This window comes from Ipomoea triloba, chromosome 11 (assembly GCF_003576645.1).
Source record: "Ipomoea triloba cultivar NCNSP0323 chromosome 11, ASM357664v1".
Lineage (NCBI taxonomy): Eukaryota > Viridiplantae > Streptophyta > Magnoliopsida > Solanales > Convolvulaceae > Ipomoea > Ipomoea triloba.
In genome coordinates, this window is record NC_044926.1 from 6,020,121 (window position 1) to 6,041,886 (window position 21,766).

Sequence of the window (21,766 nt, forward strand, 5' to 3'; positions counted from 1 at the left end):
TTGGTAAGTCAAAGTATATGAATTCAAAATAATATATGAGAGATAATTATCACTCAAATAAAGGTTTGTAATTTTGTAAAAAACGATAGTCTAAATACATAGTCTAAAATTGAAAGTAAAAATAAATACTAGTTTTGGTAAAAAAAAATTTGTACATTTTAAATCGTATTAATAAAGAAATACGATTTACTTTTAAAGTGAACAACTGTGATGTAGTTTAAAAAATATTACGAGGTAGTCTCCCGCTTCAATTTATTGGGTTATTTGAATGTCTTCTTTGTCAACAAATCCTACCCAAGTAGTTAATATGATTTGTTTCAAATTATTTTTAAAATTTTTTTTCTATATTATTAATAATAGAATACTTAGTAAATAAATATATAGCATTATTTTGTATTATAACTTTGATACGGAGTATTTAATTACAAGATAGTGTAAAAAGAATACAATGAATAATGTAATGAATATAATTAATTAATGAATTTGGAGGTAACTAATCTTTGCATTATAGAAAATAAAGATAATATAACTAATGAAATTATATCTCTTTTAAAAATTTTTTTTTTTGATAATGAATAATTTTTTTTCTGAATAAAGACTTTGTAAACATCGAATTCTAAATTAAAGAAATGCATATGTATTATTTTTTTGTTGTAGTTATTAATTTATTTTTACATTCGTTTATGTAAATAATTACTACCAAACATTTTTTTCTATCCGTTAGAGCCTTAACTTTATTGGCTCTTATTAAAATTGTATTGATATATACATGTCTGCTAGTAGTATAGGGTACTATTGTTAAAAATATATTCTTGGATCTAGGTTTTAAATAAAATTAGTATTTTCGCCCGTGCGTTGCACGGATTGAATTTGTTATAATATTTTAAGAATATTTGAAATAAAGGACTTGTGTATCCTATGTTGCCAAACTAAAATTTATATATTCTGTAGCAACTAAATATTTAAAGTATTAATAAGGATGCATGTATATTTAATATTATTTTGGTCTGATAAAATGTTTCTTAACAAAAGATTTAAAATTGGCATTCATGAATGTATACTATTAGAAATTTAGTATAACAAAAAGAAATAAAAACACATCTAGTATAGAATAAGATTTAAAGAAAAATTTACCAATTAGCAGATTGCTATCCACTCCTCCGGGAGCCTTCAATGATCCAAAATCCTTGAGTTTGAACTATGTGTTTGGGAAAGACGGATTCATCTAGATCGGAAGCGCTAATCAAAGTGTCGTGGTTCGCTCTCATCATATATTTATGCGCGCACGACTTAAACCTTACGTTTGCACAACGAAATTGTGAATATCATAGACTTCCCCTTCCTTCAAGAGTTTCTTGAATTTAACCACAAACTCTTTAGGGATTTGTAAATGGATACAAGTTCCCTGAAGAAAAAAAAAAAGAATATTGTAATGCTCTCCATGTGCAAATATTAAATATGACTACAGTGTTCACTACAAATTGCCAACCACCACAAAATTTACACAACCTTTTTTCCTCTAATTCATAGAACAAAATTCGGCCACGATATAGGCACAATCTGCTCTCTCTAATTTATATAAACTTAATAGCATTTACCTAGGAGTCATGGAGTAAGCACTCCAGTGTCTGTTGGTTGATTGTGGAATGTGGATATTCCCTTGACAAATAACAACGCATTAGCCGGAGCCTAATACAACTCCTTCTAGTCTTGGGAGATACTGAAAGAACAATATTGTTGAAAGATTTGCGTGACAATATCGTTTTATTATTTCGATTTGTGTGAGCAGGTTCTAAAATTTCCAATTGATGAATGTATTTATAATACGAATAGACGGAGGAATTGTAGTATATGAATTGTAGAAGAATTGTAATATACGAATTGTATTCGAATTGTAGTATAAGAATTGTAGAATAGTAGACTTTATTTTGTAGTATTGAATNTAATTTTGTAAAAAACGATAGTCTAAATACATAGTCTAAAATTGAAAGTAAAAATAAATACTAGTTTTGGTAAAAAAAAATTTGTACATTTTAAATCGTATTAATAAAGAAATACGATTTACTTTTAAAGTGAACAACTGTGATGTAGTTTAAAAAATATTACGAGGTAGTCTCCCGCTTCAATTTATTGGGTTATTTGAATGTCTTCTTTGTCAACAAATCCTACCCAAGTAGTTAATATGATTTGTTTCAAATTATTTTTAAAATTTTTTTTCTATATTATTAATAATAGAATACTTAGTAAATAAATATATAGCATTATTTTGTATTATAACTTTGATACGGAGTATTTAATTACAAGATAGTGTAAAAAGAATACAATGAATAATGTAATGAATATAATTAATTAATGAATTTGGAGGTAACTAATCTTTGCATTATAGAAAATAAAGATAATATAACTAATGAAATTATATCTCTTTTAAAAATTTTTTTTTTTGATAATGAATAATTTTTTTTCTGAATAAAGACTTTGTAAACATCGAATTCTAAATTAAAGAAATGCATATGTATTATTTTTTTGTTGTAGTTATTAATTTATTTTTACATTCGTTTATGTAAATAATTACTACCAAACATTTTTTTCTATCCGTTAGAGCCTTAACTTTATTGGCTCTTATTAAAATTGTATTGATATATACATGTCTGCTAGTAGTATAGGGTACTATTGTTAAAAATATATTCTTGGATCTAGGTTTTAAATAAAATTAGTATTTTCGCCCGTGCGTTGCACGGATTGAATTTGTTATAATATTTTAAGAATATTTGAAATAAAGGACTTGTGTATCCTATGTTGCCAAACTAAAATTTATATATTCTGTAGCAACTAAATATTTAAAGTATTAATAAGGATGCATGTATATTTAATATTATTTTGGTCTGATAAAATGTTTCTTAACAAAAGATTTAAAATTGGCATTCATGAATGTATACTATTAGAAATTTAGTATAACAAAAAGAAATAAAAACACATCTAGTATAGAATAAGATTTAAAGAAAAATTTACCAATTAGCAGATTGCTATCCACTCCTCCGGGAGCCTTCAATGATCCAAAATCCTTGAGTTTGAACTATGTGTTTGGGAAAGACGGATTCATCTAGATCGGAAGCGCTAATCAAAGTGTCGTGGTTCGCTCTCATCATATATTTATGCGCGCACGACTTAAACCTTACGTTTGCACAACGAAATTGTGAATATCATAGACTTCCCCTTCCTTCAAGAGTTTCTTGAATTTAACCACAAACTCTTTAGGGATTTGTAAATGGATACAAGTTCCCTGAAGAAAAAAAAAAAGAATATTGTAATGCTCTCCATGTGCAAATATTAAATATGACTACAGTGTTCACTACAAATTGCCAACCACCACAAAATTTACACAACCTTTTTTCCTCTAATTCATAGAACAAAATTCGGCCACGATATAAGCACAATCTGCTCTCTCTAATTTCTATAAACTTAATAGCATTTACCTAGGAGTCATGGAGGAAGCACTCCAGTGTCTGTGGGTTGATTGGGGAATGGGGATATGCCCTTGACAAATAACAACGCATTAGCCGGAGCCTAATACAACTCCTTCTAGTCTTGAGAGATAGTGAAAGAACAATATTGTTGAAAAATTTGCGTGACAATATCGTTTTATTATTTCGATTTGTGTGAGCAGGTTATAAAATTTCTAATTGATGACTGTCTTTCTCATACGAATAGACGGAGGAATTGTAGAAGAATTGTAGTATACGAATGATATTGGAATTGTAGTATAGGGATTGTATTGTTTTAATATTATTCTATTATTTTAATTGTTTTAATGTACAATATTTTGGGCGGGAAGGAAGATTTCGTTTTGGAGGATTTTGTTTTTATCTCCATGTGCAAATATTAAATATGACTACAGTGTTCACTACAAATTGCCAACCACCACAAAATTTACACAACCTTTTTTCCTCTAATTCATAGAACAAAATTCGGCCACGATATAGGCACAATCTGCTCTCTCTAATTTATATAAACTTAATAGCATTTACCTAGGAGTCATGGAGTAAGCACTCCAGTGTCTGTTGGTTGATTGTGGAATGTGGATATTCCCTTGACAAATAACAACGCATTAGCCGGAGCCTAATACAACTCCTTCTAGTCTTGGGAGATACTGAAAGAACAATATTGTTGAAAGATTTGCGTGACAATATCGTTTTATTATTTCGATTTGTGTGAGCAGGTTCTAAAATTTCCAATTGATGAATGTATTTATAATACGAATAGACGGAGGAATTGTAGTATATGAATTGTAGTATATGAATTGTAGAAGAATTGTAATATACGAATTGTATTCGAATTGTAGTATAAGAATTGTAGAATAGTAGACTTTATTTTGTAGTATTGAATTTCGTGTTTTAATAGCAGATTTATTTTATACGAATTGTATTGGAATTGTAGTATAGGAATTGTATTGTTTTAATATTATTCTATTGTTTCTACGAATTGTATTGGAATTGTATTGTTTTAATATTATTCTATTATTTTAATTATTCTAATGTACAATATCTTGGGCGGGAAGGAAGATTTCGTTTTGGAGGATTTTGTTTTTATATATATAAAGATAAATATTTATATTAATAAAAGAATTTTAAAGTGTTAATGTTAAATTATTCTTAACCACAAGTAATTACAACTAAAAATCCTTTATATTATTGATAAAGGGTTCACAACTTATATTTTGCCTCATCATTTCCTATATATTATTGAAAAAAGGATTCACAGCTTATATTTTGCCTCCTCATTTCTCACTTACACCTCTCACAACTATAACCATTCGAACTTCGATCACCACTCAGCTATGGACGTAGAATCTTCTGCATGTTTGGGCATGGAAGAATTGGGTTTGCTCAGTGTTCCCAAGATCGCCGCATCGCCCTGCCGGAAACTGAAGATCATTCTCAAGTTGAAGAAAAAGGAAGACAAAGTAGTTCATGGCCCTGCGCTGGTTCCTCCAACTACAACGTCCTCATCATCATTAGAGAATTCAATGAAATTGAAGTTGAAGAAGGAGATTGAAGAAATACTAGTTCCTGGGCCTGCGCTGGTTCATCGTCATCGGAGGAGAATAATTCAATGAAACTGAAGTTGGAAGCCACGAAGAGGAAGTTGGAGCAAAGTTACGGCGAAGAAGCGGAGAAGAAAGCTAAGAAGAAGATACAACGCATTGATAATTTCCCAAAGTCCAAGAATCAGGCAGGCAGTAAGGTGAAAGACGGTGACGTCCAAGAAAGGGTGCTTGCAAATTTGAAGAAGCTCAAGAAGAAAAACCAAAACCCGAAGCCAAAGTATGCTTTACATTCAAGACCTAACTTTTGATCCATCCATCTATGTGGCCCTAAGAACTACGTGCGGCTTGATCCCAGACAAAATCTATCTGGAGTACGTAGGCGGCCTTCAATTTGTTAGAAGGTTCAGCTGCTATTATGTATCAAACTTTATTGTTTCATCTTCTTTCAATTTACTCTTTTCATAATAGTGTAAGGTCAGTTCTAAGTAAGGGCGGGCTGGGCAATCACCCAAGGCCAATGCCCAGGCATGGGCCTTGGCTCTGGATGAACTCACATTTACGATGGAAGACAGCGTATGTTGGGGCAGGGCTGTCGTATTTGTTTTCGTCGTCCGCTAGTTATTTGAGCGGGACGGAGGATTTGGGGTCGCGTTGGCCGAATAGAGGTTAGGAATTAAGCAGCTTCCACTTTGAGCTCCTCGGCTAAGCGTGATCAGAACCGGCCCAGTTTCCATTCTTCAAGGACTGGGAAGTTGTGGTCGTAGTGCAGGGTTCGTAACATCTTCCAGGGGATATTTGTTCAATTCGTCCGGGAAAAGGTAGATTGTTCAATAGGTTTGTAATGCACGACTACATTCCCAGTAAGCTTAAACAGGTCCTAGGTCCTGAGCAAGGGCGGGCTGGGCAACCACCCAAGTGAGGATGAACTCATTTCCGATGGAAGACAGCGTCTTGGAGTCCACTGATAAGTGCTCATTTGTCTATATTTTTCTCCCTTTCACTAAGTCATTTTGTTTATAGATCATTCCAATTTTCATGAGAATTAGTGCTTATTTGTGTTACTTTGCAAGGAGTATGAGTTGGAAAGCATTAGAAGCAAAGATGAGCATTTTCATGCATTTTGGTGGCATTGGAGTCAAATGGAGGCCAAATATGAAACTATGTAGATGGGTGCAACACTTCCAAGGGAGCCTAAGATTGGTATTTTCAATGGTCTTTGTCATTTAGACAAACCAAAACAAAAGAGAAGCAAAAGATCAATGTGTTGAAATTTCTGCACGTCGACATCTTAGTAATTGGACCATATCTCAGCCTAGAAATGTCCAAATTAAGTGATCTTTAAACCATTGGAAAGAAGACTTCAAGGGCTACAACTTTGCTAGAGATACAAATTTCGTAATTCTGAACGGAAAATGGTGAAAAACAGCCTAGAAGTCAAAGCAGCTGCACAGAGTTCGAAAATGCAATTTTTGGAGTGTTGGCAAACGGCCTGGGACACGGCCGTATACATGGGCGTTTGATTTATGCCGATTTACAGTGTGAAAATGCAGTTTTTGAAGAGGAGGCAAACGGCCATTGACACGGCCGTTTCCTAGGCCGTTTGGGACCTGCTCTGCTCACTATTTAAGCTCGTTTTGAGCATTTTGAACACGGTTTTGACCCATGGTTGAACCCTAAACACTCTCATTCACTCCCTTTCATATTTTTAGGTTAGATTAGACTTAGATCTATGTATTTTAACACTTTTGGAGCTTGTAATCTTGGATTTGAAGCTTGGATTTCAAGATTCTTCCACCCATTTCAATAGAGAAGTTTTCTTTCCTTTATCTCTTTTCTTTTGCAAGATTTATGTTTATTACTTGTGTCTTTGTGTTCTTTATGCTATTTAATCATGAGTAGTTAGTTTATGGGCTTGAGTTAGGGTTGTATTATCTATTTTGATGCTTGTTATGTGATTATTGCATAAAAGGGGATGAACACCCATTTAGGGTTCTTGAGTTTGAATTGGGTTTATTTCTATCTTTCAATAGTTAATGGCCAATGATTATTGTGTCTTTGGAAAGTCTTTCATTTCAATGGAAGTTGGATGGAAGATTTAAGCCAACCCAATTTCAAACCCATTTTCTCTTCTATGGAAATAGGGGTAGATTTGGGGCTTAAATAGCTTTTGTTCTTCAAGAACTTAGGTTGATACACCATGGGAATGGGGCAACCTTTGTTCTAATCCTTGTGGAAACTTGAATTCCTTTGTGCTTGCCTCAAGAACATATGGTTAATGTTCTTCCCCCAAACTTAAGTGTTAAATCATCTAGATGGTAATGCCCCTAACTTGAGTCCTATTTCTTTATTTTGCAGTTATCTATTGCTTATGTGTGTTTGTTCTACCTTGTTGTCGTTTGCTTAGCTTCTTGTTGATTTCCTTGTACTAGTGCCTAGTTTAGTGATTGCATATTACGTGCCATAACCCCAATCTCATTTCACACCCGTACACTCACCATCACTCATTTTTGCTACACATCATCCACCTCAAAATTGGAACCGCTTTCTAAAGATTTGCTGTTTGGGCGCTCAAACTAGGCTTGTTGTCAAGGCTTTCTATGAAGCCGAGAAAGCTCATAAAGGGCAGGTGTATATATATATATATATATNTATATATATATATATATATATATATATATATATATATATATATATATATATATATATATATATATATATATATATATATATATATATATATTTCCCATATGAATATATGATTATATTTATTTAATATGTGATGAAACTTGAAATTAAGGTTTTGTTTGTTTCCCCTTATTGTATAAAGAAGTTGTGTTGATATATTGCAGATACGAGCAAGTGTATTTGCAGCACTGCTGTTTTGGTGGAGCAAATTCGAAAGTTGTTTCTGCATGACACTCTTGAATTGATGATACATTCATGACATACTACGACTACATTTCGTTGAAGGGGTCGTTATGAAGAAAATTAAAAGTTCTCTCTTCCTGTATAAACTGATTATAGAAAATATAATGTTTTTGATTGAAAATATAATAGTTTTACATCAAAATGCAAAATTATTACTATAAATTTTTTCTTCAAAAGTTACATTTTTCCTTATAAATGACAAAAATTTTATTCCTTATTAGCATTACATTTCAGTATATAAGTATGACATTTGCGCATATAAGTATGACATTTGCATGTCGATTCAACCCGGCTCAACTCGTCTCACAAATAAGGATCCGTAAGACAGTCTCACAGGAAGTGTAACCGAATCACCTTTTAAAATCAATGTTGAGTTATAAGAGAGTAAAGCAGGGTATGCATGCATACTAAAATGTAACATTAAAATTATTAAACTCCATCCATTAAGAGTAAATATTAAAATATAAATAATAAATTAGAAAGATGTAACATTAAAACTATTAAACTCCATTAAGAGAATATTAAAATATAGATAATAATTTAGAAATTATTGTAAATTTGACTTATTAGTTCAATCTTTCGGGACGAGTGTAACGTAATTGTATGCATGGAGGAACAACCCAAGAGTGGAAAAAGGAAAGTAAAAGAAAAGAGAAACTGGGCAAGAACTACTTAAAGGAATAAACCTGATGGGTAAATATGCACATGTACTAGTCGGTCCGTAAATCACCTGTCCGTCGGTCACCCAACCTGTCCGTCAACGGTCACCCAACGGTCCGTCGACGGTCGCCCGGTTCGTCGGCCGCATGATCGGAAGCAACACACCTTGTGGATTGGAGGCTCACGAGCGCAACAGTTGCTTGATGTGACGACCGACAACTTTTCGGGAACAGGGGATCCGTGTTTTCATCACCTCGAGCAACTCAACCACTTCGAGCAAACCGATGCGCATTTTGCGGAGTGACAGCCCATATGTCCTCCACTTGCATATCAGACACCATGTGCATAGTGAATCCACTTTGTATAAATAGGGGTCATTCCCCTCACTGGAGGGGGGACTCATCAGTACTACACTAATACACTTGCGATTTGCCGATTGTCTTTCTCCTGCTTACTCTTTATCACTGTTCGTCACCCGTAGAGCGATATAGCTTCGAACCGCTCAGTCGTTGACCGGTAGACCGACCGTCTGACCGGCCGAGCGACATTCTTCACTACACGTAACACACGTATCCGTAGCGTAATCGTAGACCCCGTTTACATTTACGCTATCAAAACCATATGCAAACAACGCTAAAGTATGAGAAAATGAGATAATGGATGGTTAATATCCAATTTAGTCATTTACTATAGTGATTTTTTCAATTTAATCTTAAATGACTTTTTGTTGTTAATTAGGTCTATCGGCCAATTGAGTCTTATGTTAATCTAATTTTACTATACCCAATTTAATCCTCAACTATAGGAGTTTAACACAAATTAATGTGGTTGTACTCAATTTAGTCTATCGACTATAGTAGTTTTTTTTTTTTTTTTAGTTCTTGTTTCTAACAGTTGAGGAACTGAGTTGAATAAAACCATTAAAGTTGATGACCTAATTAAACACGAAAATTCGTTTTAAACTAAATTAAAAAATTAACTGTAATATATGACTAAATTGGGTATTGAACGATAATGACCATAAATAAATTAAAATAAATATTTATATAACAGAAACCTTGTATTGTTGATAGATTTGTTTATTTATTTTATTATTTGAATTTGAATTTACAAAAGTAATCCATTTGCAAGGGCTCTCCTGTCACGAAGATGAGTTGTTTCATAGACCGGCAATTCTTCACCATACCTGCACCTCTCCTTTCCAATGCCCCAAAGATTATCCAACTCAAACAGATCATCATCTTCATCAATCTCTATAATTTCCAAATCAACTTGTTTCGCTTCATAATTAATCAGATTCTTGTGCCCACATGGCCGGCAATCTTCCCCGATAACCACACTCACCGGAAAAAATGTCACCGTTCTTTTTCCGTGAAGATAATGGTCGTGTGTGTTTACTCAAACACGATCTGGCGGAGGAGGATGCGGACGCAATTTCCGATCTGCCCACGCCGGAAATGGGACCCGATTTCGTCTTTTTAACGGCGAAGAGAGAGTTCAAGAAAATAGCCAACCTGGCCGCCGGCGAAACCGGCGTCTTATTTCCTCTCTTTGAATCGCCGGAATTCTGGTCAAGACTGAACTTCCCGTCATGTTTAGGTTTCTCCCACCTGCGGTGATCATGAGAACTGATGAGTTTATTAACGTTGTTAGCCTTGTCGTCGGAAATCCTCGTCCGAATCGGCTTCGGCCTGAGGCTATTAACGTTGTTAACCTTCTCACCGCCGCCGTGGCTGTAACAATTCTTCAACGTCGTTGATTTCCTCCCGAAACCGGCGGCGGCAGCATCTGAATTCCGGCAAGCCAGGTCGGAGCCATGAAAGCCGCCATTGTTAAAGCTTTTAGTTCTATTGAGAGAGGTAGTGCAGGCGCCGAGTTTATTGGTCGTCAGATCGTCTTGGCATTGGTCAAATGAGCGATAGATGGAGTCAAGAAGAGTGGAGGAGAAAGAGGGGTTAAGCTTTAATGAACTACCCATCACTAGATTAAAACACCTTTAATCTTCTACTCTGACTCAAGGGTCAGCCACACAATCGTTTGAGACAACTCAAAAAATGTGATTCGAGAATTTGGATAATTCTAGTTAGGTTCAAAATTGCTCTAAATATGAATTTGGTTAACTTTGAATATCTCTTCTCGTATGCACAACACTACAATATAATAATCTCTTTGCAATTAGGTAAAAACGATACAATAACTTTTTGAGATCTTTGGAGACATATATTTATAGTCTTAGTGTAAAATAGAACTTGTATTAAAGCAAGGTAGCATGGACTATAAGGAGAAGAAAATGGGAGAATATATAGGTAGGTAGGTAGGGACTTAGGGGTGGAAATAGGCTAGGCCAAGCCGAGCTTTAGAAATTTAGGCCTGGGCCTGCTATGGAAATCTGGAGCCTGAGCCTAGGCCTGAGCCTGCATGTATGCTTTTTTTTAGGCTCAAAGCCTGAGCCTACAGTTGGCCTGGCCTGGCCTGAAGCCTTTTTAAAAGCCTATTTAACATATAGGCTTTTAAAAAGGCTTCAAAATATATCATAAATAGGTTTTGATCCTATTTAAGGCCTCAATTTTTAGGCCCTTTAAAGTATACCTGTAAAAAATTTACAAAAAATACCTAAGTTCTATTGTATTATTATTTGTTGTCCTATATAATATCATAAATAATAAACAATCAACTCACATAATTAAGTTGCGATATTTCATTAAATATTATAACAATAAGAACAGTTAATAAAAAAAATTAAACAACAAGAATACATACAGCAGGATTAGCAGCAATGTTTATAGTTGAATCATAATTTAGAATAAGATTTTAGAGGTGGAGGGTTAGAGTTTGGTAATTATATATACCTGCGATTGTATTGTAAATATAAAAATATATATTAGGTATAAAATAAAATACACACACACAATAGGCTTTTGAAATTGGCTCAAGCCTGGCCTTTTTACTAAACGAGCTAGGCCTAACTAGGCTTTAATTAGGCCGAGCCATAGGTCCCTACAAGGGGCCTAGGGTTGAAGAATCGGCACTTGTGGGAATTGAACTCAAGTTCTCCCGAAATTCCTCCCCACAAAGAGAGCTCACTTGCCACTTGAGCTACCCCGTTGGGTTCATATATGTCCGCTCTGTCACTCACGTATTCTAGTCTAGTATTAATCTTTAAACTTTAGGTATTTATTATAGATTATTACAAGTGGAATAGTAAATATATTGTTTTTAAAAAAATACTCTTGATTCATTATCAAGGTAATATTTAGTAATTGGAATGTCATGACATTATATAGTAGTTGGAAATAGATACATTGTTTAATAAGATTAAAAAGGGTTTTACTGCATAAATTCCATATTCTAATCTACTCAATCACTTTTACTACCGGGTGTGACAATGAGTAATTAATCATCTTCATCTTATGGGTCCCAAAGAAAATATTAACATCAGAATTTTGTGAGAATAAGTAAAAAATGGGAGTATGATTTGAGAGTAGGAGTAGTATTTTCTTATTAAAAGGTGATTAACTACGTAATTATTATTTAGAGATTGACCGTCGTGTTTTGGTTACAAAGAGAGAATTAGGAGGAATGAGAACAACCCCTTTGCTAAAAAATGATAATTGATATTAGTCGTCCATAAGAATTTATTAATGGTCAATTTTATAATTATGGCCCTATTTGATGCTTGAATGATATTCATTTAGCAGAAGCCCTTGCTATGAAGGAAGCTCTTTCCTTGGTTAAGGAGAGGAGCTCTTCTAAGGTGGCCATCTTCTCTGATTGCTAGCAGGCTATTTGCAGGTTGCTCAATGGTATTTAATTCACATGATCTCTCTTATGCAAGATACGTGTTGCGTGGGTGTCGGATGCTTCAACGACACTTGGAAGCAGTGTTCTTTTATTTTATCACTAAATCAGTGAACAAAATTGCTCATGCGTTAGCTAGAGCCACTCGTTCTTAAACTGGTCCCCTTTGTTGGTTGTCTTCTATTCCTTCATGTGTTGATCAATTAGTTTAATATAATTTGTTGTTTTTCCTTTCAAAAAAATAATATTTATAAGTCGACAAACTTCTTATCCATTAATTTTTAAATAACCATCCATATTATATTAGTCATCACTTTTATATGAAAATATGATGTCACATATAAACCACTCTATATATATACACGCGCATAGCTTTGTAATCTCATGGAAGGTCAAATCAAGACGAAAGCAAGGAGGGATTCCATTCATTTCACATCATGGAATCATCAATCATCAATGTTAAGAATATTTGAGACATGATATATACTTAATTACTTATGCTATTTAATTTACTTGCCGAGCTGAGGGGAAACCATGTTTATGGCTTCATTTAATTTATCTCCATTTCCAACAACCCATTCATATCTCTCATCACAACAACGTCATTAAGTATCCAAACCGCACTCTTATGCTATGTTTCATTTTAGAATTAAAATTCTATAAAAAAAAGAAAAAAAAAAAAAAAAAAAAGAAGAGAGATTATATATATAGACAAGGCTAGGTTTAGCCCGTGGAAGAATAGTACGTGAGTGGCATGATATGATTATATTCCTGCTTCATTGCTTCTATAGAATATTTTGTCCGTATTATGTTGAGTTTCATGTGGCTATCCTAGACAAGTGTCAAAGGTAATTATATATATTTCATATTGTTGAAGGATCTAAAAATTAAGAAGAAGAGAGATTATATATATTCCTTGCTTCACAATCGCGTATTGAACTTTTGACCCTTACTATATTGAGCTTCAAGTGACCGAACAATCTAGTGTCCCAGGAGTTTATGTGTTTTGTTCGATTAGCGAACGTGTTAGACTAGAGAAAAAATATTAAACTTTCATTACACAATAAATTGATTATTAATTTTTAGATCCTTCAACAATATGAAATATTATTATAACCCTAAACTAACAATACAATTTTGATACGAACACAGTTGTAAAGTCGAATTGTGGAGCACTAGAGAGAACAGCAATAGGTAGTCGCTAGTGTTGATGTGCACACATTAGTGGAGAGTAGATTTGAATTGACATATGAAACGTAAAGACGAGAGTGGAGAGAGTTGTGATGGGGGGCAAGGATTAAAAGGGAATCCTACCTTGTTGTATATATATATTGATGATGATTCATGTCTGTCTTCTGGCTGGCACGCCACGAATCTACTCCAAAACTAGATAGTAACCACCTATATATATACAGGGTCATAATCAGGTGTTATTGCTTCTTAACGTGCGGTCAGTGTCGCCGCACCACTATGTATGCAAATATACACTATTCAACGTTACAAAATGCACCATACAATTATGTATCATTAACGCATCACCAAAAAACATACCACTAGGTATGCAAATATACATCTGTCAGCAAATGCACCATTTGGGGCAGGGAGTTAGTGAAAAAAAAATGTGGTGACATATTATAAATATGTCAAGGATTGGGGATCAAACCTAGAATCTTTGGTTTTATAGACCAACACCTTATCCATTGAGCTATCAAGTCAATTTTGTTTAGGTATTTGGTGTGCTGTTATCTATTATAATCTTTCATGTTTTAGTGTTGCCTCTCTTATTCTGAATATATAGTTTCATACTTTCATATTGTTTATATGGCAAGAGTTTTAGAGTAAAACATCTTATCCAAATAATTCTAATTGAAAAAAGTTATCTCGTTTGGACAATTCTTTTCAAGAATAGTTTAACGCATTTCATCTCCCATGCGTTGTTAGTTTGTTCAAATTGCAACATCATATGCAAGGTTCAATAGCTAACTGTGCATTCTGATGTTGTAGCATGTACGAAGAAAGAAACATGTGTGTGTGTGAGAGAGATTAGTTTAAGTGCGACTTCTCCATTTTTTTTTTTTAATCTTTCCAGTATTAAATTATCTTCTCACGTTGACACCATATTTTGGGCGAAGGTCCCTGGTGAAGGCTAAGTCGAGTATTAGGTGGCTAGAGTGACGGTTGGATGGAGGCTTGAAAGGCCAAGTTCAGCATTATGTCTCTCAAAATGTGACGATATAAAATAATACAATTACCCATTTATTATCCGCTAGGCCGCTATAACTTTTAACGCAAAGGTATAAGTTTGATCCTAACACCTACAATTATATATACAAAACATACACGTATATTTCAACTCTGAGTTAAATAAAACTAACACATCTGAGTTAAAATAAAACTAACACATCATTAAATTTAGTATCATAGTATAATTTGTTTTGGTTGGTTTGGATGAAGAAAAAGAAAAGACGTAGAAGGTTAAAGTAAGTGAGAGTTGTTTTGGTTTATTGGGAAGATGGGAGTGGAATTGAGGTGATTGGTAATGATGCGCACCTACTCACTGGATCAATTTCGCCAACTCCAACATTGCATGGCAGTGCTTAAATTGGATGCATGGGGTCACTCTCTCACAAGTTCTAATTAGTTTTTTTTTTTTGTTCCTTTTTTTTATTTATTTTAATTTCATATCTTAACCAATTATAACTTACTTGGTATTGGAGTTTATGAGTGACAAATATAAAGACAGTAAGTATGGTCCATATATCTACTAATAAATATAACAAAAGGCAATAATGTTAGGGATACAATGTGAATACAAATTATGTTAGTGTAATAGATTGAATTAATTACTTGTACTTTAGACTTTCTTTCTTATATTAATACAAATAATTTTCAATGTTACTCCTCATCTTTTAAGTTTTTTTCTTCTTTTTTTTTAAAAAAAAGAAAAAAAATTCTTCCTTAACACGGTTAAATCTAACAGTTAAGTTATAATTAATTTAAATTTTAAAAAGTTGCTCAAAGTATGTTTTTTGATAAACTTTTTGAGAAAGTCATTTTACATATAATCAACTATCAGTTAATTTTACCAAACATTTCTCTACAATCAGCTAATGTTATCAACTAATCAAACCCACTAACCCAATCAGCTAACAACTATTTACCAAACACCCCTTTATCATTTAGAAAAAAAAAATTAAAGAAAATTCAAATAGGCTTTTAAATTATATGAAAAAGTTCAATTACACTTTTCAATTTTTTTAAAAAATAAATAAATAGTAAAATATGTCATTAACCTAAAAAAAAAAAAACTTGAAAATATGTTAATTGCAGACATATAGCATGTTAACCAACATAATATGTTAACTGCATGCATATAACATGTTAACCAATATCTTATAGGTATATAATTAACATATTTTGTATCTGCAGTTAACAATTTATGTGTCTATAATTATCATGTTATGTGTCTAAAATTATTATGTTATGTGCCTTTAATTTGTTTACAAGTATACAAATTGTTAACTGTAAATACAAAATGTGTTAATTGCATACAAATAATTTTTGAACTAAGGTTCACAAAGTAATATAAACCATAATCCATAGTATAATCATTATCCTAAAGAAAAAGGAAAAAAATGTTCAAAATCAAGTCACTTATTTATGGCAAATTATTTTGTAGACAAGGGTGAATAATCCACCTAGTAAAATTGACCACCAATCTAAAATATATTGAAAAAAATACATTATTTGTGTACTAAGAGTATTAATTCAGTACTCAAATAATAAATGATATAATAATTACCTTATTATCATGTGTCTGATTGTGATTAAAAATTACAACCTATATTTTAAAACTTATATATTTACAAAATTCATTAACACTATCAAAATATTATCATGTGTCTGATTGTGATTAAAAATTACAACCTATATTTTAAAACTTATATATTTACAAAATTCATTAGCACTATCAAAATTTTGCTTCAAGCCCTCGGCCTCGCAAAATTTCAAAATCCGTTAACCCTTCTAGAAAAGTGCTTCAACCAAACAAAAAACTATACAAAAACTCGCCTACAATAACTTAATATTTTAGACTCTAAAATCCCTTTCTAATAAAATCTAAATACCAATACAATCACATAATCATCGATAATGCTTTTAAAACTCACAAATCTCAATAAATAAATAAATAAAAGAAGACGACTCGTGAAATTAGCTTTTTTCTTCATCTAATTTTCCAATAAAAGAACAGGATTTTCCAATAATAATAATAATAATAATAATAATAATAATAATGAAAAAAGAAGAAGAAGGAGAAAAGAACAGGATCAATATTTTAATTTTCGGGAAATGAAAGACATGTAAGTAAATACACTAAATTAAGAACTTTATTTCAAAAAATTCAAGAAATGCCTGCAATTAGATGTCTTTTATGGACTATGATGAAAAACTTATTAGATTTCTTCAGAACACTTTCTACTCCCCTCTCCCCAACCACACCAACCATTAACTTTAATCTAATTCCGTAGAAGAGAGAGCCTGGCAGGCAATGAAAGGTTAAGCCACTGATGAACAGACTAACAACTGCAGAACTCAAAATCTATTTCTGATAAAAATAAAAAATAAATAAATAAAAAGTATGGTTTAGTGCAAAAGTTCTCCATCTCATGCAAACAACCGCCTTGTCATAAATACTGTTGTTGGATCCTGGCTCTGTTCTCTTCCCACCACAATCTTGCATGCATTTCTCCGAATCTTTCTCGGCTGCAACAGAAAGTAGGGAAATGATAAGTGGACTCTGAGAGACTAAACACTTACCACATATCTTGATTTTATTAGAGAAAAAATGAAAAGGAATAAAAACTATGACCTATTTGTTTGTTATTTATTTATTTTTGGATGAATCGAAGTGTGTCAGCAGGTCAGCAAGGGGTAAAAAATGAGAGTATAGTATTGCACGAGAAATAAATTTTTGCAAACTTTTAATCCTTGATACATAGGACTCCAAAGACATGAAGAAGCATGTAATTTCGTTTTACTAGATAAGTAGACAAGAAACATGGGTAACTGCATCACTTAGACAAAACAAAGTTGTGATTTGTGTAGAGGTTAAGAACATGGGGAATGGTCCCAAACAATAAAATCAAAAAGTGGCTTAAGTGCCATATTTCTTGTAATGTGGACAAAAAGAGAAAAATAGCATGACTCCGAATCACATGCTAGTGCATGCTTCTCAAATTTCAAGTGTCCACTGGTGGCTAAAATACCAAATCACTAGTACAATTTATAATATGATGAAAGGGTAATATTGTGTGTTTGAGATGTTATTTGAAATGTGATCATTTTTTTTTAAGAAATAAAGGATTTGTACCGCATGCATAAAAGAGAGGTACCGAGACAATATCTGACTATGAAAGGAAAGCTGAAAGCATGCAAAGACAGATAATCACTGACCTGAACCTAACACGTCTAAGCTCCCGAGTGCCACCTGGCAATGCTCTGATTGTGATGTAGACTCCAGGCTCATCTTCCTCAACCCATTCAGTTTCCATGTCACTAGCGTTACTGACTGAGAGCTCTCCTGAGTGATCAACCTCCCTAGAAGAACTGCTCCTTGCAGAAGCATCTACTGAAGATGTTTCAGTTTTTGCGGCACTGATGTTGGAGAGCTTTGGAGTTGGACCACCCAGGCCATTGCAATGATGCGAGTGCATTGAATGATGCTCCAACGACTCTGATGAGTAACTCTTTCCGGTTGGATGATTAAAGTGGCTGGGTAGACGTTCCTTGCTCAGAGGAGGGGTCACAGGGCTTCCCTCGACAGATTCAACTTTTGAGTTCTGATAGAAAAAAGCAACCATTGTCTAAATCCAAAAGAAATTGTTTTTAATACAAAACAGGACAAAATGCATTGCATCTGCATTACACCTGAAATAATATTCTACTGGATACTTGCAAATCTAAACCAGATCTAGAGCCAGGGGGGCATTTCTGGCAATATTGATAATGACAAATTGAGGAGCTCACCTCATCATCAGACTTTGGTGGAGTTGGCAGAGGTGCAGCCTGGCGATTGAACCTCTGTACATTGTACAATTCCATGACCTTATCATAATTCTCTGCCCACCATCTTTGTGCTTGCCATTTGTTAAACATCTCTCGGCTAACAAAAGGCAACATTGTGATCAAATGAGTGTATAGAACCATAAAAAGGTAAATGCAATTAAATCAGTACTAAAACAAAAAATTTTAGAAATGTTGTAAACAATGTTTATGCTAAAACAAAGTATAATAATTGAGATGTAAACAGCCAATCTGTGTTTAATAGTACTTCATATTTTCTAATTTGTAGAAGTCTTAGAAAGGATAGTCTATTGTTTCAAAAAAAAAAGAAAAAAAGGATAGTCTATAGGCAATGCCACATTAAAACAAAATAGTAAATCTTCTCTGAACAATGGTCACACTCTCAACAATGTGTGTATAAAATTCATCTGCTTAGCTTGAATTACGGTGTCCATCCATATGGTAATAATCAAGATAATTTTTCACCATCATAAACTATCACATTTTTATTAAGGGGTGCCTCCTGGTTATGCATGTTAGTTACCACTACTAATAAAAGATTCAGCTGGACCACACTGAGTAAAAAACAAAAGAAAATGATTTATCCAACTATCACATTTCAAAGCAGTGTACTAAGGGAATTCTCCTGGTTATGCATGTTAGTTATCAATACTAATGAAATATTCAGTTGGACCACATTGGCACGCTGCCTTTAAAAAAAATCATTTATCCAACCATTCAGAACTCACCATGATGATTTCACAGGCACAATTAAAACATTCACAATCTAGTACAGCATTCCTGTGTGAAATATTATACTTGATAATCAAGAGATCGAATAAAGATATTGAATTAGATCAAATTGCTATTTACAGAAGACAGGTACAGTTAAATTTGTGCTTCTTTTATACCAAAATAAGAGCAATGACAAGTTTACCTAAATATGAAATATCGAGTGGAAATAAAACATTACAATCACTTGACATTCTTCAAGTTGCTAACGTATAAATAGTTTGGACTAGTGATGAACATGTATAACACTGCACTCAAGTTCTTATTTGAAGTTTGCTTATCCAGTTGAGCCTGAAATATCTCTTAGGTGATTAAGTAAAAGAATGGGCATTGAGTTCCATTGAACATTGAAACTAGCATATTGTGGGAGAAAGAGCTAACCCTCGCACACAAATACCCATGTTATAGTTGGAACCATTTAGCGGTAAGACAAATAAACACTCATCCATTATGCTACAGTAGATTGTTGCTATCATCAGGTATCTGTTGGAAGGATTACAGACCTAAGAAATGAGCAGCATCAAAACCCATGTGTGCAATGTTTCCCCAACAGTGTTCTGTGTCCGTCATCTCATCCAATTTCTTCTACGCAATAACCTTACATTTACTCTCACTCACCAGTTACCAGTACCCCAAAAGTACCAAGAAACCATTTAATTTCAGCAACATGTGCGGAGCCCTAACATTAATGTCTCAAATACTGCAAACCCAAAAGAGGATCTAATGCAACTGACTTTTAAACTAGCAAATACCACCATTCAGAATTTAGAATGCCAGATGAAAGCAATCAAATGATTAACATATTCTAATGATTTCTACCAGTAGTTCCAGCTGGTACTACTGAATGATCGCTAATACTTTTTTATTTTGACTTTTGAGATGCAAATAGCCTTATTCAATTTTTCAGGTTTGGCACAATAATTTTAACAGCTTATGGCTCAAATAAACAGGGTCCACCTGCAGTCATAACTTAAAAGTGCACATGATGACATGAGATGAAAGTTAGCATGAGTGTTAAAATATTATAATGTAAATAGGATGTTTCAAAACTCAAAAGCAGTTCACACAATATACATATACCATAGGGCTATATTGGTGTGATTTGGTTTAGAAAGTAACAAAGATGAAGAGAATTTTATAAAGTAGTGAGCCCTTGGACAAGACCCACTTTTGAGCCCCACTGGGCACTACCATAATTTGGGGGATAGTGCAGCACAGAGTGGACTCACATGCCAACTTAATTGAACTACACATTACTGTCAATTAAAAACCACAAGAAAACCAAAGAAAATGACCCATCAAGGATCATTTGAGCCACAAAGCTTGCCATCATTCTCAAACAAATAGGAACTTTCAGAAAATCAAAAAGGGCCACAAATTCTACTAGTGGAAGCATTGCAGATTTGCAGTACTGTTAAAAGTACCTGAATTGGATTCTCTTGAGATCGTTCCCACCTTGAGGCAAGGAAACGAAGGTTATGAGCACCCCGGGCTCGACCTGAGCAACCCATTCCTTGGCCTCATCGTCTTCCGTGAACACCACTGACTCGGTGCGCCCACTCGCCGATGCCGGCGTGCCTCCGCCACTACTCGCCGCCTCCAATTCCTTCCCCCATACCCTCGGCGTCGAATTCGCACTCCCAGGCCGTCTATACCCACAATGAATCTTCTCCGACGCAGACAACCCTGTCTCGGAATCCGCGTAGTTCCGGTTATGGTTATGGTTATTATTTGACCCTCTTGAACACGGCTTGCAGTGCTTATACGCACCGGAAGCTTTTACAGCCATGTCCTTAATCTAACAATCACCACAATAAAATTTTATTTAAATTTTTGTTAAATGCCAGAAACTGATAAATAATAATGGAATATACATATACCTGAGCAGTGAGGGCTTTGATGGCTTGCTTTGTGCTGGGAGTAGTAACGGCGTCGTCTTCTTCGGGTTCGCGAAGAGATCCAGTGTTAAGCTGCTTCGAGCAAGCTATACAGGTCAACATTCTCGATTCTGTTCACCTCTACACGCTAATACGCCCTCTGAAGAAAGCAAAATCACAAAACCATTGCAACTCCGAAGAAGAACGGCATTACATACGGAACGAAAGCTTTATGTTCGAGTTCCGGAACGAGCATAAGAGAGTATAAATTCGTCGAAGAAACGGAATGGAACAGAAAGGTGCAGGAATCTGGGCGTTAATGGCGGCCGGAGATACAGGGAAGATGTTGTGACGCAGAAGAAGATCGAAGAAGAAGCGGATCGAGCTTTGTGTATTGCACTAGAATGCCATTATTCTATGCTACTCTCTCTCTCTCTCTCTCAATAAAATCCCTACAGATCATGCCTCACGACTCACGAGCGGTATGTGTGAGAAGCAGCTATAAAAGGACCTAAAATCGCCATTTTCTTTCTTGAAATCTGGAAAAACGGTAAAGAAATTATGTATCAGAAAATCTTTTACTATCTTTAAATAGAAGACATTA

General features: G+C 34.0%; 1 protein-coding gene and 1 pseudogene across 1 annotated transcript; both read right to left on the bottom strand.

Annotated features, from left to right (window-relative positions):
• Nucleotides 1-9,695: 9,695 nt before the first annotated feature.
• LOC115995826 lies at nucleotides 9,696-10,610 on the bottom strand (annotated as a pseudogene).
• Nucleotides 10,611-16,800: 6,190 nt separating this feature from the next.
• LOC115997201 (protein Brevis radix-like 2) lies at nucleotides 16,801-21,678 on the bottom strand. The gene is made up of 5 exons (XM_031236708.1): nucleotides 21,166-21,678; nucleotides 20,710-21,083; nucleotides 18,458-18,593; nucleotides 17,885-18,270; nucleotides 16,801-17,194 (listed from the first exon to the last, which is right to left on the bottom strand). The coding sequence occupies exons 1-5, from the start codon at nucleotides 21,283-21,285 to the stop codon at nucleotides 17,116-17,118; spliced, it is 1,095 nt and encodes a 364-aa protein (XP_031092568.1). The 5' UTR covers nucleotides 21,286-21,678; the 3' UTR covers nucleotides 16,801-17,115.
• Nucleotides 21,679-21,766: the final 88 nt, after the last annotated feature.